The sequence below is a fragment of the Urocitellus parryii genome, chromosome 13 (assembly GCF_045843805.1).
Source record: "Urocitellus parryii isolate mUroPar1 chromosome 13, mUroPar1.hap1, whole genome shotgun sequence".
NCBI classification, from domain to species: Eukaryota; Metazoa; Chordata; class Mammalia; order Rodentia; family Sciuridae; genus Urocitellus; species Urocitellus parryii.
This window is the reverse complement of record NC_135543.1, coordinates 44193167-44207448: the sequence shown is the minus strand read 5'-3', so window position 1 is coordinate 44207448 and position 14282 is coordinate 44193167. Positions and strand designations below refer to the sequence as shown.

Sequence of the window (14282 nt, the reverse complement as noted above, 5' to 3'; positions counted from 1 at the left end):
GTCTCAGCCTCCAGAGTCATCAGGATTGCAGGCATGGCACCATTGCGTCTGCCTTCATCCTGTTCTTAAAAAAATAAAAAAATTTTTTAAAAGTATTTAAAATTTGGTTAATGCTCTTTTGAAGAATATTGCCAGTGTTTCTCCATAGGTTACCTTCATTTGACTGTCTTGATCCTGTTGGAATAAGTGACTTTCAGCAAGCCTCATCTTCTTGCCTCTTTGTCCTCTCCAGTAGTAAGGTTTTGATGGGAACTGAATATTGTTCCTCTTTTGGAAAAACTGAAAGAGACAAATTTAGAAGTATTTTGCTTTTACTTTCACACTTTATTTTTTCAAAAAATACCTAAATGACACTTAGCTGCCTTGACGAAATGATGCTGTTTCTGCCTTTCATAGGACATCTTTCATGTACATACTCAGAAATTATACCTTGTAGATTTGGGCATTCTGGATTAGTGTGATGAAAGCTATATAAAAAAAATCACTTCACTTTTTTTCTGTGAAGATAAATATAGAGTAAAATCCATGATTTTTATTTGCAAAGGAGGCAGCATGATGTATTAAAAATGTTGGTAATTAACACTTGGTTCCAAGTGCTATTTCTTTCTGTTATTACTTGTGTGACTTTTGAGAAGTTGTCATAGAATCTCACTGTCTCCATTCGTAAACAAAGGATGACATATATATTTAATTTTCATATGTTGAAGTAGTTTTTTTAAAATAATCTGAAAGGTTGACTTTAGTGGGCCAGTCTTTCTCCAACTTGATGTTCATCATATTCTTCAGACACATCATAATTGTGCTTAAACCAGGGAGAAATTGTGGTTTAGATGCCTTTCTTTTCTTGTGTCCTGTACTCCCTTTACCCAAGTTTTTTGCCTCTTCTGGATAAAAACTAAGGGCTAAAGTTCTTGTTTCTGGAAGCAAGGAGTCAGAAAACATGCCCTTGGGTATAAGGGAATCTAATATTTATTTTATACTATAACTTTATTTGGGGAGGTATACAGAAATACACTTAGTGATCAGTTTCTTTTTTTCCTCTGAGCATGAGTGTATATAAACATGGCTGTTTTTTTTTTTTTTTCCATCTCCTAGTTACAGCAATTGGAACTCGCCCAGATACAGCACAGAGATGCTAATCTCACAGCTCTTGCAGCTATTGGACCAAGGAAGAAGAGACCACTCGAATCTGGAACTGAGGTACTGACATAGCACCCATTATTTTTTTTTTCATATCAAGCAAGCATGCTAAAAAGAAGCAAAGAGATGGAAATAGTTTGCCCTGCTCTGCATGTTGTCGCTCCCAAACTCTTAGACAATTTTTTCCAGGTTTTTAAGATGTATGTCCCTTTGAAAATTTATTCCTACTTTTACTTACTCAAACTTCTTCCTTTCCCCCCATCTCCAGTTGTACTGAGTCTATTTCAACTTTTTGTTTCTGTGTATTCTTTCTAGAGGTTTTATATAATCTTTTCCCCCTCTGTTTATCTAAATCTAGCTCATCTGTTAAGATTGAATCTGCTATCTTATTTCTTCCCTGAACCCTGATTATTCATTTCTACACCAACTTCTCCTTTTATGAGCACTGAATGTGTTTGCATGGCTTAATTGTTGTCTTATTATTTCTTGAAAGAATATGTTTTCTTATCTTAGATTATAAACTTCTTGAGCAAGGATTATTATCCTGTGGGCTTATGTTCCCTGTAGAACTGACCGCATCTATATGCTCAATAAATACTGTTAATTGTTTGATTAATACTAAGGAAGGATCTTATTTATATCTTCAGAGAAATTATTTGAAATATTAGTCTTTGAGTTGAATTATCAGAGCTGACTGAGATAAAGGTCCCATAAGAGCACTGGGATGGGGTCAGCAATAAAAGAGTGACAACTCATCTGTTCTGCCCATAGAATTTAAATGTACTTTGAGGCAGCTTCCTACCAGCCTTGACCCTGAATATTGACAGTTCCTAAGCAAATGCCAATCACCTTAATAGAAGAAAGATTAAATAATTCTAATTATTTTTTATTTCTAATGTGATATGTTCCTTAGCCCCTACCCAATCAGATGTAACTACCATTTTGTTTTTTCATATCTCTTCAGAAATATTTTATGAATGTGGACATATATCAAGGTGTATTCACAAAGCTATTTGTTTGATTTTTTTACTTAAAGATCAAACTATACCTATTGGTCTGCCCTTGATATTTTCTTCTTCCCATAATCTGCTTCATATAATTTCTTTTTCTACTCTTTAAAGGCATATCACATTACTGTATTTAGATTAACCATAGTTTTTTTTTTCCCAATCAGTTTTTCAACAAACATTAGATTTTTACTTTTATTGCCTCAAAGAACACCCTTATACTTACACTGTAGTGTGCTGGAACAGTACAGCTAGAGGTGAAAATTTAGAAATTGAACCCCTGGATTGAAGAATATGCATATTAGGAAAACCTTTATGGAAAAACTCAAATGTATGCAAACATAGACAGTCTGAGGACATAACTCAGTGGTAGAGCACTTCTTATCATGTGTGAGCCGCTGAATGCAATCCCCCCAGTATTGGGGAAGGGGGATAATGAGCCTCCATATACCCACCACCCTGCTCTATCAACTATTGATTTAGGCCTGACCTTGTTTCATTTATACCTGCACTAGGTAAGTTTTTCACCTCTCAAACTACTTGAAAGTCAAGCCTACATTCATTTATTCACAGCTATTATTTATTGCTTTTGATTTTTGATAACTCTTAAAATTCCCTCTAAATAACATTTATCAGCTTTTAATATCCATTAGTGCCTATCTTGTATATTCCCATTAATACTGGAGACTGTGTTTGCTATCTCATGATTGAAAATGCAATTTGTAATAGTGTTTAAGTGATGAGTAAACTGAGTAATTTTCATGTGTGTACTGACACATTCAGCTAGCCTTTTTCCCACTGAATTTTGTGTTTTAATTGATAAAAAAAGTTATAAACATCCCCTCTCATTTTCTTTTCAGTTTGTATGGGCTTTATTCACCTAAAAGTTTTTACCTTTATTTATCTAAAATTTTAAATTTTCTTTAAATTTTTCTTTCATTTTTAATTTTTCTTTCATTCTGTCTTTTAGGATTGTTTTCTATTTAGAAAGTCCATTTGTAACTAGTACTTTAATTATTTTATTTTTTTAGGTGTAAATCTTTGGTTCATGCAGTTCGGATATTGGTTTAGCTTTATTTCTTCCACCCTCCCCTATTCTCCTCTGGCTAATAAATTGTTCCAACACTGTTTACTTAATAATTCTTTCCCTACTGATTTGAGATGCCACCTTTATTTCACATAGTTTTGTATCAAATGCAAATTTTCATATGTATTTGAGTCATTTCTGTACACTGAACCAATCCTATCTAATAGAATTTTCTATGGTTATGTTGATAATGCCACATATGGCTGTTGAGCTCTTAAAATGAGAAAATGACTTTTTAATTTTTTCAAAATTAGCATTATTTTACTAGTCATATATGGCTGGTAGCTACTATATTGCACAATGTGGAAGGACTGTTCTCCTGGTGGATAGGGGTGTGTACACAAACATACATACGTGTAAACACACTAGGGATCAAACCCAGGGCCTCACATGCTATGCCAAGAGCTCTATCACTGAGCTTATATCCCTAGCCTCTGTACATCTATAGCTGTTTACATATTTATATTAAAGCCTTTTTCTTTTTTTGACTTAAGCCATTTTTAAGTGTATAGTCATGTAGTATTAAGCATATTTACATTGTTGAAAAGATCTAACTTTTTCATCTTATAAAACTAAAATTCTATACCCATTACACAATTCCTCATTTCTCCCTTCCCTAACTCTCTGGTCACCCCCACTCAACTTTTACTTCTATGAATTTGACTACTTGGATAACTTACAGGAGTGGAATTGTACAACATTTGTCCTTTGTGATTGGCTTATTTGACTTACCATAATGTTCTCAAAGTCTCATGGCAAAACTAGTATAATGGTCAATTTGGATTTTCAACGTGATTGGATTAAGAGATACCCAGGATTAGGAGGATTTTGTGACAGTGAGGGTGTGTCTAGGAATGATTGGCATGTGGGATATTAACTGAAATGGAGACCCTCCAGTAGGAGGACCAACCAGTAGGTTGATGTCTTGGATGGAATAAAAGTTGGAAGACCAAAGCAGCAGCAACAGCAGTAGCAGCAGCAGCGGGTGCAAGCTCCACTCTGCTTGAATGACTTCTTGAATACTGCTGTGATCGTGGGATTCTCGCTTCTTTAGTCTTCCAACGCAGACTCTGAACAGTGATTGTCCAGAAGGCTTAGGTCTGAAACTAGGGTAACACCCATGATCCCTCTATTTCTGGGGCTTTAACCTCTTTGATTGTGTAGCTGCTGGTTCTTCCAATTCTCCAGCCTGCAGGCGGCCATTGTGGACTGTCCAGCTTCTGGTCTGCTTTTCATAATTACACTTCCTGTTGATTCTGTTCCTCTACAGAACCCTAATACAACTAGTCCAGTAGAGAAATTTTCATTTCTACTTTTCTAGTATAGGACAACCCATTGCCTCATTTTTTTTTGGTTCACTTATATATCAATGTGTATAAATATCTTATTAAAATTGGGCATGCTGTTTCATCATCATTAAGGATATTATAAATAGGCCTTGTTAAGCATAGTTTTTCTTTTATGAGAAGAATAATTAATAATTTTTCATCCACGTAGTTATTATTTATAATATTATAACTCATTTGAGAACAAGTTGTAAAGATGTCTAAGTTCCTTTCCTACTTTCCTATTCTAGTAGCATTATATAACAAATTATTTTAAATGCTCACATGCAGGAAATCATCATGGCACATGGGGTTATACATATACATTGGATTTAGACACATCTGAGTTTCTTGGTTGCCTCTGTTAGACTTTGTAATTTTGGACAAATTCTTTAAACCCCAGTCCTCAATTAGCCTGCTCTGTTAGATGGGTATAATTACCTGCCTTACAATGCTTTAAGGATTTGTTTATTTGAAGTACTTAATTAGTTTCTGGCCTCAGATAAGTGCCTAATAATTTTTAATATTTATCATCATACTTATAACACCATATTTCAGCCCTAATTATTCATGAATTTGAAATGTTAATCATTAATTTCTCCATTCATTTTAGTCTTGTTTGAGTTTGTCACAAATTTAGAGATGTTAAATGTTTTCCAATTTATAAATCAGATTTTTAAGTGTTTTTTATTCATTGTATATTTGAGTCCCTAGGAGTATTACAAGAAGCAAATGTGCCATTTGTCTTCAAAGCAGTGTTAAAGTCAATTTATGTGACTTACCTCTTAGTATTAAGATATAAAAATATTTAATTTTTTTCTTTCAAAACAGATGTTTTGTAATTTGGATATAAATATATTGAATTGCCTGGCTCCCATGTGTTGCCTTGAATTTAAGCTTAGGTAGCCGTCAGACATTTGGTTAATGCTATTCTGAACTGAACTATTTCTTCAATCAAGTGGTGACATTTTAGTATAATTCTTATCTGAAAATTAGCTGAAGACTACTTTTATTTTGTTGGGTTTTATTCATGGTATTTTAACCATAAGTCTTTTTTAATATTTATTTTTTAGTTATAGGTGGATATACAATATCTTTATTTCATTTTTATATGGTGCTGAGGATCAAACCCAGTATCTCACATGTGCTAGGCAAGCAGTCTACCACTGAGCCACAACCCCAGCACCCCCACACACACACTTTTTAATGGGAAACAGGAACCCTGATGCATGTTCCTTCAGTATTTAAGTACATTGGTGATTTGTTGGCTCCTCTAATAACTTGAATTGCATTAGTCAGATTGTCTATTTACTTCCTTTAGTCTCTCACAAATAAGATAAAAATGATGCATGAAATAATTTTTAGTTTTAATATTCTGTATTCTGTAAATAGGCTTTGTTATTTGCTTCATCCTTTATGTGTAAGAACCTGAAATCGTGCCTATTTGATTTAAATTTTGGAAAAAGCATATAATCCCAGAAGGAAGCAGAATAGGGTATAGTTCTCTTTGTTCAAATCCAGGCTTTTTTTCTGTTACATGGAGAGTTTTCAGTTTGGAAGGCTGAATAGAATAATTTTTTTTTTAATTCAGAAAGTTAAACTTAGTACCTATAAAATTCAGAAATTACCATGTTTTTGTTGATAGTAAATTGGAGGAATTAGTATTTTTTCTGTCATAATAAAACAAAGTGTAAAACTTCCCCTTTCCTTAAAAATAATTATTTGTAAAAGATGTATATTTACCTGGCCTTTGAAAGTTGATACTAATATCTTTAGAAGTCTTGGTAAAGCTGAAAAGCACCACATACTGTCTCCTCTGATTGTCTTGACAAAGAGCAGTCAGTACCAGTTATCATTTTGAAGCAAAAATTTATACCATAAGTCTACTGGCTTGGGGGAGAGAGTTAAAATTTACTACAGTGGAATACGTTCAATATATCCTTAATTTACTGATATGGTTTGAAGTAGATGAAGTTAGTTTTTGAATTAAGTAAGCTGTACAGATATTGATATAGAAAAACAGAAAATTCTTTAATATTTATCATATTTGCTTGTATGTTTTATGTATAGATATTATGCAGATAATGTGTTTGGGGTTCTTTGGAATTTTAAAACTTTACTTCCTGTGTTAAAGATCCTTGAATCAGAAAGAATCTGTCCTTTTCCCCCATTAGCAATGCTTTTAAATAGTTCTGTGCTATATTAATGGCCCAACATTAATAACAATGTTTTTTTTTTGTTGAAATATAAGAGTAGGTTCATTTTAACCTTAAAATATGTCTTTAAAAATCACATGATTATATATAAAATCAATTTTTGGAGTTACGAAAGTACAGAGAAGGGACCCAACTTCTTAATGGTCAGATTTAACAATTTTTAGACTTTATATTGCTGTGAAAGCCATGAGCATTCAGTAGAAACCATACTTCAAATTTTGTATATGTATTAGATATACCTGGTATATTTTGCTTAAAATACACCTTACACAGTATTCCCTTTCTCCTCCGAGTTGTTTCCGTGTTTCAGTGGTATACTCTTTCTGGGAAGTGAAAGCCAGCTACTTTAGTACAAGTGATGATGCCCCTGATTTTTAAAACAAGCACAGAAAACATTCACTAACAGCTTCCCGCCCATAACAAAAAATAAAGTCTGAGAAAGCTGGATGGGAGTGTCCTGAAAAGGCAGTGATGGCATCAGAGAGGATTCTACTCAAGAGTACTTGGAACTCTGATAGTTGGTGTGTGTCCATATGAGGCAAAAGGAAATTCAGGAAGCAGAGTGTGATGGAGTCCGTTACTTTGTCTTCTTTAGAGAAAATGGTATTAGGGATTTATGGGGAAAAGTAATTTTCTTCATTACTGCTTTCCTGTGAGTTCATTCCAGCCTTTATTGGGATACAGCTTCCCCCGGATGCAGCACTAGGACCTGTGGTAGTCCTCTCAAACATAGACTTCCCTCACATTTCTTTGCATCTCTCAGGAAATATTGTTTTGTTTTTATTTCGTGCCTTTTCTATTCCTACCTAATTTATAAAAGGATAATTATACAGAAATATTAAAACCAGAACTCCTTGGAATGTAATACTTAGATCAAAGTTCAGGAATAACTTTCTGAAAGTGTTTAAACTAGCATGAATTTATCTTGGTATATAATCCCTAAGATTATTTCTGGTGTTAGCCTTCTATAAATCTCTTAAGATTATTTGAAATGGAAGAGTAATCTCCCTGAAAGAGTATTATAGAAAGAAGATCACTCAGTCAACAAATGATAGTGATTTTGTCGGGGAGGGAGATCTCTTATGTCTACCGTAATACTGCTTACTTACTAGAGCTTTTTACTTAAGAGGAGGTGTTTGACTATGGTCACGTTGAACATGTCTAATTGGTATAGAAGAATAGGAAAAATAGCTCTTAAGTTTCTTGGATATCCTTTTTGAAAGATTCCATGTGTATATTAGGTTAAACCATGTGATCTTGCCCATTTTATTGGTGAAAATGAATATATAATTCAATTACATATGCATAATTCAGAAAATACATATATGCTGGGTTTGGTGGCACATGTAATCCCAGTGGCTCAGGAGGCTGGGGCAGGAAGATAGCAAGTTTGAGACTAGCCTTAGCAAATTAGTGAGGTCCTGGCCAACTTGGTGAGACCCTGTCTTAGAATAAAAGAACTGAGAATGTAGCTCAGTGCTAAGTGCCTCTGGATTCAATCTCTAGAACCAATAAAAAAAAAAAAAAACAAAGAAACAAAAAACAGTACATACTATTAATAGTTTACCTTCATCAAGCAATTAGAATGTATTATTTTCATTAGACTTCACAATTTCTCTGTAAGCTTATACTGTTGCTTTCTCTAAATGAAAAATATGAGTTACAGAGAGGATTAGTTGCCATCTAAAATTACATGGTTATTAAATAGAGGAACCCATATACACTTCTACAGAATTTGGTGTTCGTGTTCTTATTCAGTATGATCCCATTATAGATCATAATGGGATCATATTGAATATGCTGTACTACAACTTGTAGAGCAATCTATTTTGGACTTTGTATTAGCAGGGCTCTCCAGAGAAACATAATCAACAAAGTATATATAGATATCTAAGAGGGAATTTTTAAATGGGACTTAGCTCACACAACTAGGGAGGCTGGAAACTCCTATGATATGCTGTATGCAACTTGGCGATACAGGAAATTCGGTGGTGTAATTTAGCCTGATTTTTGAAAACCAGGGGAGCCAGTGATGTAACTCTCAGTCCAAGGCAGAAGAGAATTGAATATTGGTATAATTTCTGGAGTAAGAACCTGGGCTCTGATGTCTAAAGGCAGGGGAGCATTAGTGTCTTTGTTCCAGAAGACAGCAAATTTGCCCTTTTATCTTTTTGCTCTGTGGGTCCTTTGTGGATTAGATCATGTCCTCCCAAATGGTGAGGGTGGATCTTTTATATTCAGTCTACTAATCAAATGCTAGTCTCATCTGAAAACACTTATATTACAAAGTAATATTCTCCCAGTTGTCTGGGTACCCCTAAATTCAGTCAAGCTGACACATAAATTAACTATGAAAGACATTTTCCCATACAGGTACCTGCTCTTGTGTCATAATTCATTGATCCACTGACTGGTAGACATTGAGAATATTTTCACTTATTTATTATAAACAATGAACATCTATATCTTAATAAACTCATTTATTTTGTAGGATTGATTTCTAGAAGTAGAAATTCTGGGTCAAAGTATATGTACATCCCAAAATTTAATAAATAAATATTTTCATAATATAAATATCATGTCTAAAAATAGCAATATCTAAAAATATGTCATTTTCTACCACTGAGTGCCTGTTTCTTCATTCCCTTGCTAGCAACATATATGATCATTTATAAATGTTTGTCACTACAGTTTTTATTTATTGCATCTCTACCATTTCAAAGTGTCCTCAAAGTTGAGGTTCTGTTTCTATGTGGAAACGTGGTACAAAAGTGTTGGGAACCTCTGAAATACCCTTTAATACCTGGATTTAAAATGTTTATTTAAATACTAAAATCATTTACAGAAAATTTTCCATAATAGAAATGTGTATGTTTTTTTTTTTTTAAAGAGAGAGTGAGAGAGGAGAGAGAGAATTTTTAATATTTATTTTTTAGTTCTCGGCGGACACAACATCTTTGTTGGTATGTGGCTGAGGATCGAACCCGGGCCGCACGCATGCCAGGCGAGCGCACTACTGCTTGAGCCACATCCCCAGCCCCAGAAATGTGTATGTTTTGAAACAGAACCAGATTGAATTGTTATAGATATTTGGATGACATTAAGTGGACATTATTTTCTTGACCATATTTGCTATTTCTTATCACTTGAGGGTATGGTTAGATTATAATTGTAATATTGTCTGAAATGATTTTAGAAAGACCAAAGCCTTAATATAGTTTGAGACAAACTATTTCTCAAAGAAAGGTATCTCCTTCTGGTTGCCATTCCAGGTGATTCTTCCATCTGGAAAGATACTAAGTAATTTAACTAAAAGGCTACTGATCTGAAAGCCCCAAATTTTATCTTCATTTCTTAAGGGGCTCAGGTAGTAACCATTCTTTACCCCCATCTTCTACCAGACTGTTTGTGGGGGGGGGGCGGTGTCAGTGAGGACTGATAACAGACAAGTGTTCAGCGTTTGCTATTATTATAGCAGACTTATGAGAGGTTTAAACCAATTTGTTGTCATCTAATGCTGTTTATCAGTATCATATAGATTCAGTAGAATTTAGAGAATTTTATTACTTCAGATAAAGAAGCAGTTCTTTATATTTTAAAGTATAGTTTTTGTGTTCTGTTTTGTTCATTCTAAATTAAACATATCCACCTCTTTATCCATAAGTGACCTAAATATAAATCTCAACTTCAAAATTGACTTTTTGGGGTCAGCTATCTTTAGTGACTTTCTGTGAAATGTGTTGAATTGCACATTATGGGTTTATCTTTCCTTCTCCCCAAATTCCCCATAAATGATCTTTATTTGCAAGAATAAAGAATAGCAATAAGGGTATTCGGTAGTATTTATAGTTATGTGACTTTTAAATATGAACAAATTGGCAAGGATTACCAGTTAGTTGAGGAAAGCCTCTTCTGCAGAAGATAAAAGGCAGAATATGGAAGAAAAACAAGGTATGAAGCAGAAGGAATTTGAAGGGGGAAAAAAAGGAAAAAAGAAAGGAAGTGGAATATATCACAACCATTGTACAAAATTAGAAGACTAATTTAAAATAATCAGAGAAAGTGAATGACTCTTTGGAAATGGAAAATATGACGCCAGAAATAAGTGAATAAGAATTGCAAGTTAGTCATGACAACCTCAAGTAAATATTGGGGAAAAAAAAAAAGAAGATAGTGTGCTAAATTTGTATTAGGTCTCAGATTAGCTAATCTGGAACTGTTTCCCAGAATCCTTTTTCTTTCATAGTTCATGGTGAGCATGGGCCTTGAGGTGTTTTGATTCTAAAAAGTAGAAGTGAAACCACAGTCATTGTCTTGTATTTGGCAGATTGGTGTGGGTATACTAGGCGTTACTGTCCTTGCAAACATCATTGACGTGGAAGGCTCTTCAGCTCCTCCTCTCTGGGTTCTCCAAACATTGGGCTAAATCCAGCACCATACAGAATCGACAGCTGAACATAAGCTGTCTAACCAGGCTCACAATTACAGGTAGCCAAATCTCCATATTCTATATCATCTCTTGTATTCTCCGAGCAAATGCTAACTGATGTAGAAATTTGTACTGTAATTAGCTACAGAGAAATAGCACCTTGAACATGGTTTCCTGAATTAGTTCTGGGTTTTGTAGAATTGTTTCTCTAATTAGATCTAAAGATAATAATTACCCTGTTTTTAGTAGTAAAGGTGACAAGGTAGTCTATGGCACTCAGTGAAAAAGTAATTACCAATTGTAGACACTAAAAATCAAGTGCCCTTGAAAGGCACAGTTTTTAAAGGACAACAGGTATTTTCTACCACAGAACACTTAAGTGAAAACATGAGTAGTGGGATAGGTATTTTTCTTCACAGAACACTGGAGAACTTAGGCAAAGAAAAGGCTTCAAATTCTGAGCTCAGAATCCACAGAAGGAAATTAAAGCCTCTGTGATTGCCCTAAGAGAAATCTTTACTTCTTGTATCCAAAAGCAGAGATTTCTGGAAACTAAATCTAAAATCTATTCCTGCAGGTAACTGAATTATAACACAAATTGAATTTCTAGTCTTGTCCAATTTTTTTGTGTTAAAATCGTAACATTTTGTGGGGGGAAATGGAAACCAAAAATTGAGAACTGGAATATGAATAGATTCTTATGAAGGTGGGTACCTTAATTCCTCATTTTTGTCCTGCCACCTGTGCTAGTCCTCCTAGCCCTGACTAAGGGAGGTTAGTCTCTGAAAGTAAGTGGACTGCTTCCCTTGCAAATAGACTACTGATCTTCCTCAGAACCTCCCTTCACTACTTCTCATTGCTTCTATACCTATAATCAGGCTCATCTTACAGTGTCCATAGGATGTGGTACTAAGTGTGACCCATGATGACACAAATTGCATGATTGTGCCTGAATCCTGGGGCGGCGGGAAGTGGCGGGGATGGAATGAATGGACCTGAGTATAGATTCAGAGTAGAAGGCTATAAAGTTGGACCAGGCTGACTTTATTGATAGGGATTCACTAAACAAAGATTTTTGATAGAAGATATTAGGTCAGAGGACTAGGAAAGGCTTTTAATAAGTGTTTGTTTGTTTGTTTTGGGTTGGTTGAAAGACCCAAAGGTGGCCAAAACTAAGTGACAATAGAGTTGTATTATATAGTATGCATATTTTTTTCCAAAGGCTTTAGAGATTGAGATGACGGAGGAAATTTATCATGTAAGACTTGATCACATATGTTCTTCTGGTGTGTCCAGAGGACACTTCTTTTATCATACTTAGGAGAAATATATTCATGAAGGGAACCTCAGCAACCTTGAAGAGCTCTGCTATTTGCTTTAAGCCGGTAATGAAGGGGAGCTCCTGCCATCAAACTAGGCTTCCTGAATTTATTGTGAATGATGGAATCCCAGGTGACAGAAACAAATAGCAGAACTTAATTGCTAAAGATAAGGTGGATTTGGTTACTGTCAGAGTTAGTAAAGCTAATTCAGGAATCAGAATAGTCTGAGTTACAGATATTTGGTATTGACGAGTCGATCATGATATTCTAGGTCTAAAATAGATGGACAGCCTATTAAGTCTCCGTGGATTTGTCTAAACAGAAGAACTCTAGGTATGGTAAAGAGAAGTATGACTTGGATTAAGTCAGTAAAAGCTACAGGCCTCTAGCAATTAGGGGTGTAAATTTCTAGCTGATTGGAGCCTCCTGGGATGGGTGCGTTTTGACTAGTTTTTGCAGCAGATGGCAAGAGCACATCAGTTCTTCCTGTGTCTAGCCTCTTTTAATGTTGGATATTTTAACTAAGAAGTAATAAGATTTCACTAAATCATGGTCAGATTTTTTTAACTTGGGTCATGAGTGTGAAATCCTTAAAATTTATGTTAAAAGTAGGTGTATACACAATTTTATATTAAAAGGAAGGAAATTATAGCAACTTTTGATGTTTCTTAATCTCTATTAGAGAAATGAATCTACCCAAATGATCCATTAAGCATTCAGAATGTTTTTTGGTGCCTTGGAAATAGGAAAAATAATTTTTTGCTTGTTTACTTGGCAAAAGATAGGAAAGAGAAAATTTTTTTCTATGTAGTGAATTAGATCTGTCAGAAAAAAAATTCTTTTTGTTCCTGATTTTCAGTTTGTGATATCTTAATTTAAAACATTTAAAATAATTTTCAATAAATTTAAAATTTTAAACATTTTGGAATAATCACACAAATAAGTACATAGAGTTATATATAGGCCCTTAATCAGTCCCCAAACATAAGCCAGTTCACAGACTAAAAAACCTTTGAATTAAGAGAAAACCTGGTCCTCTTGAACACAGACCTTGCCACACATCTAAAAATTTATACTGTAAATCAAGCCTTTCTCAAAGGATCTGCATGCAGCCTGTTGCCAGGATAACAGTGCATTAGAGAAGGGGAAATTTAAGGTTAAAAGGGATTCTAGTCAGTGTCTTCTTACATGAATTCTAGAAGACCTAAAACAACACTGTTTTCCATCAATATCAATAGAGTCTAACTCTAGTCTGTCACACAGTGGGCCCCTCAACCAACACGAGAGATATTTTCACATTTCTGGAATGCATAATTGAAATAGATGTATTCAATAGCTGAGTTCTCCCATTGGTTCTCTGGCCCATGGTAGTGAGAGAAAGTACAAGCTACTAAATTTGCATCTGCCTGGCAAAATACTAAGGATTTGAAAAATGCTGAAGTAGTGATTTCTACTATGTCCTCATTTAGCTTTGAGGAAGACAGGTGCATCTTTGAGAATGACAGTGGATTATTGTAAACTTATCAGGTGGTGGTTTCTATTACAGTTGTTTCTGATGTGCCTATTAGTAAACCCAGTTCCTCATCAGAATCAGTTTGCTTTAGCTGTCAAGGCCAGCAGGACACCTTTATTAGCTTCATAAAACCTCAGGGTTACATCAGATCTTATATGATAGTATAGTCTGAGGTCCTGGACAGCCTCTTCCTGACACAAATTATATCAGTCCATTATATTAATACCATTCTGATTGTTCTGG

The 14282-nt window shown here is 34.5% G+C and overlaps 1 protein-coding gene across 1 annotated transcript in view; it reads left to right on the top strand.

Annotated features, from left to right (window-relative positions):
- Taf4b (TATA-box binding protein associated factor 4b) overlaps window positions 1–14282 on the top strand; it is a 130652-nt gene that overhangs the window by 96748 nt on the left and 19622 nt on the right. Inside the window, exon 14 of the mRNA XM_026388091.2 lies at window positions 1096–1200. Coding sequence (XP_026243876.2) covers window positions 1096–1200 — 105 coding nt within the window. The remainder of the gene's footprint in view (window positions 1–1095; window positions 1201–14282) is intronic.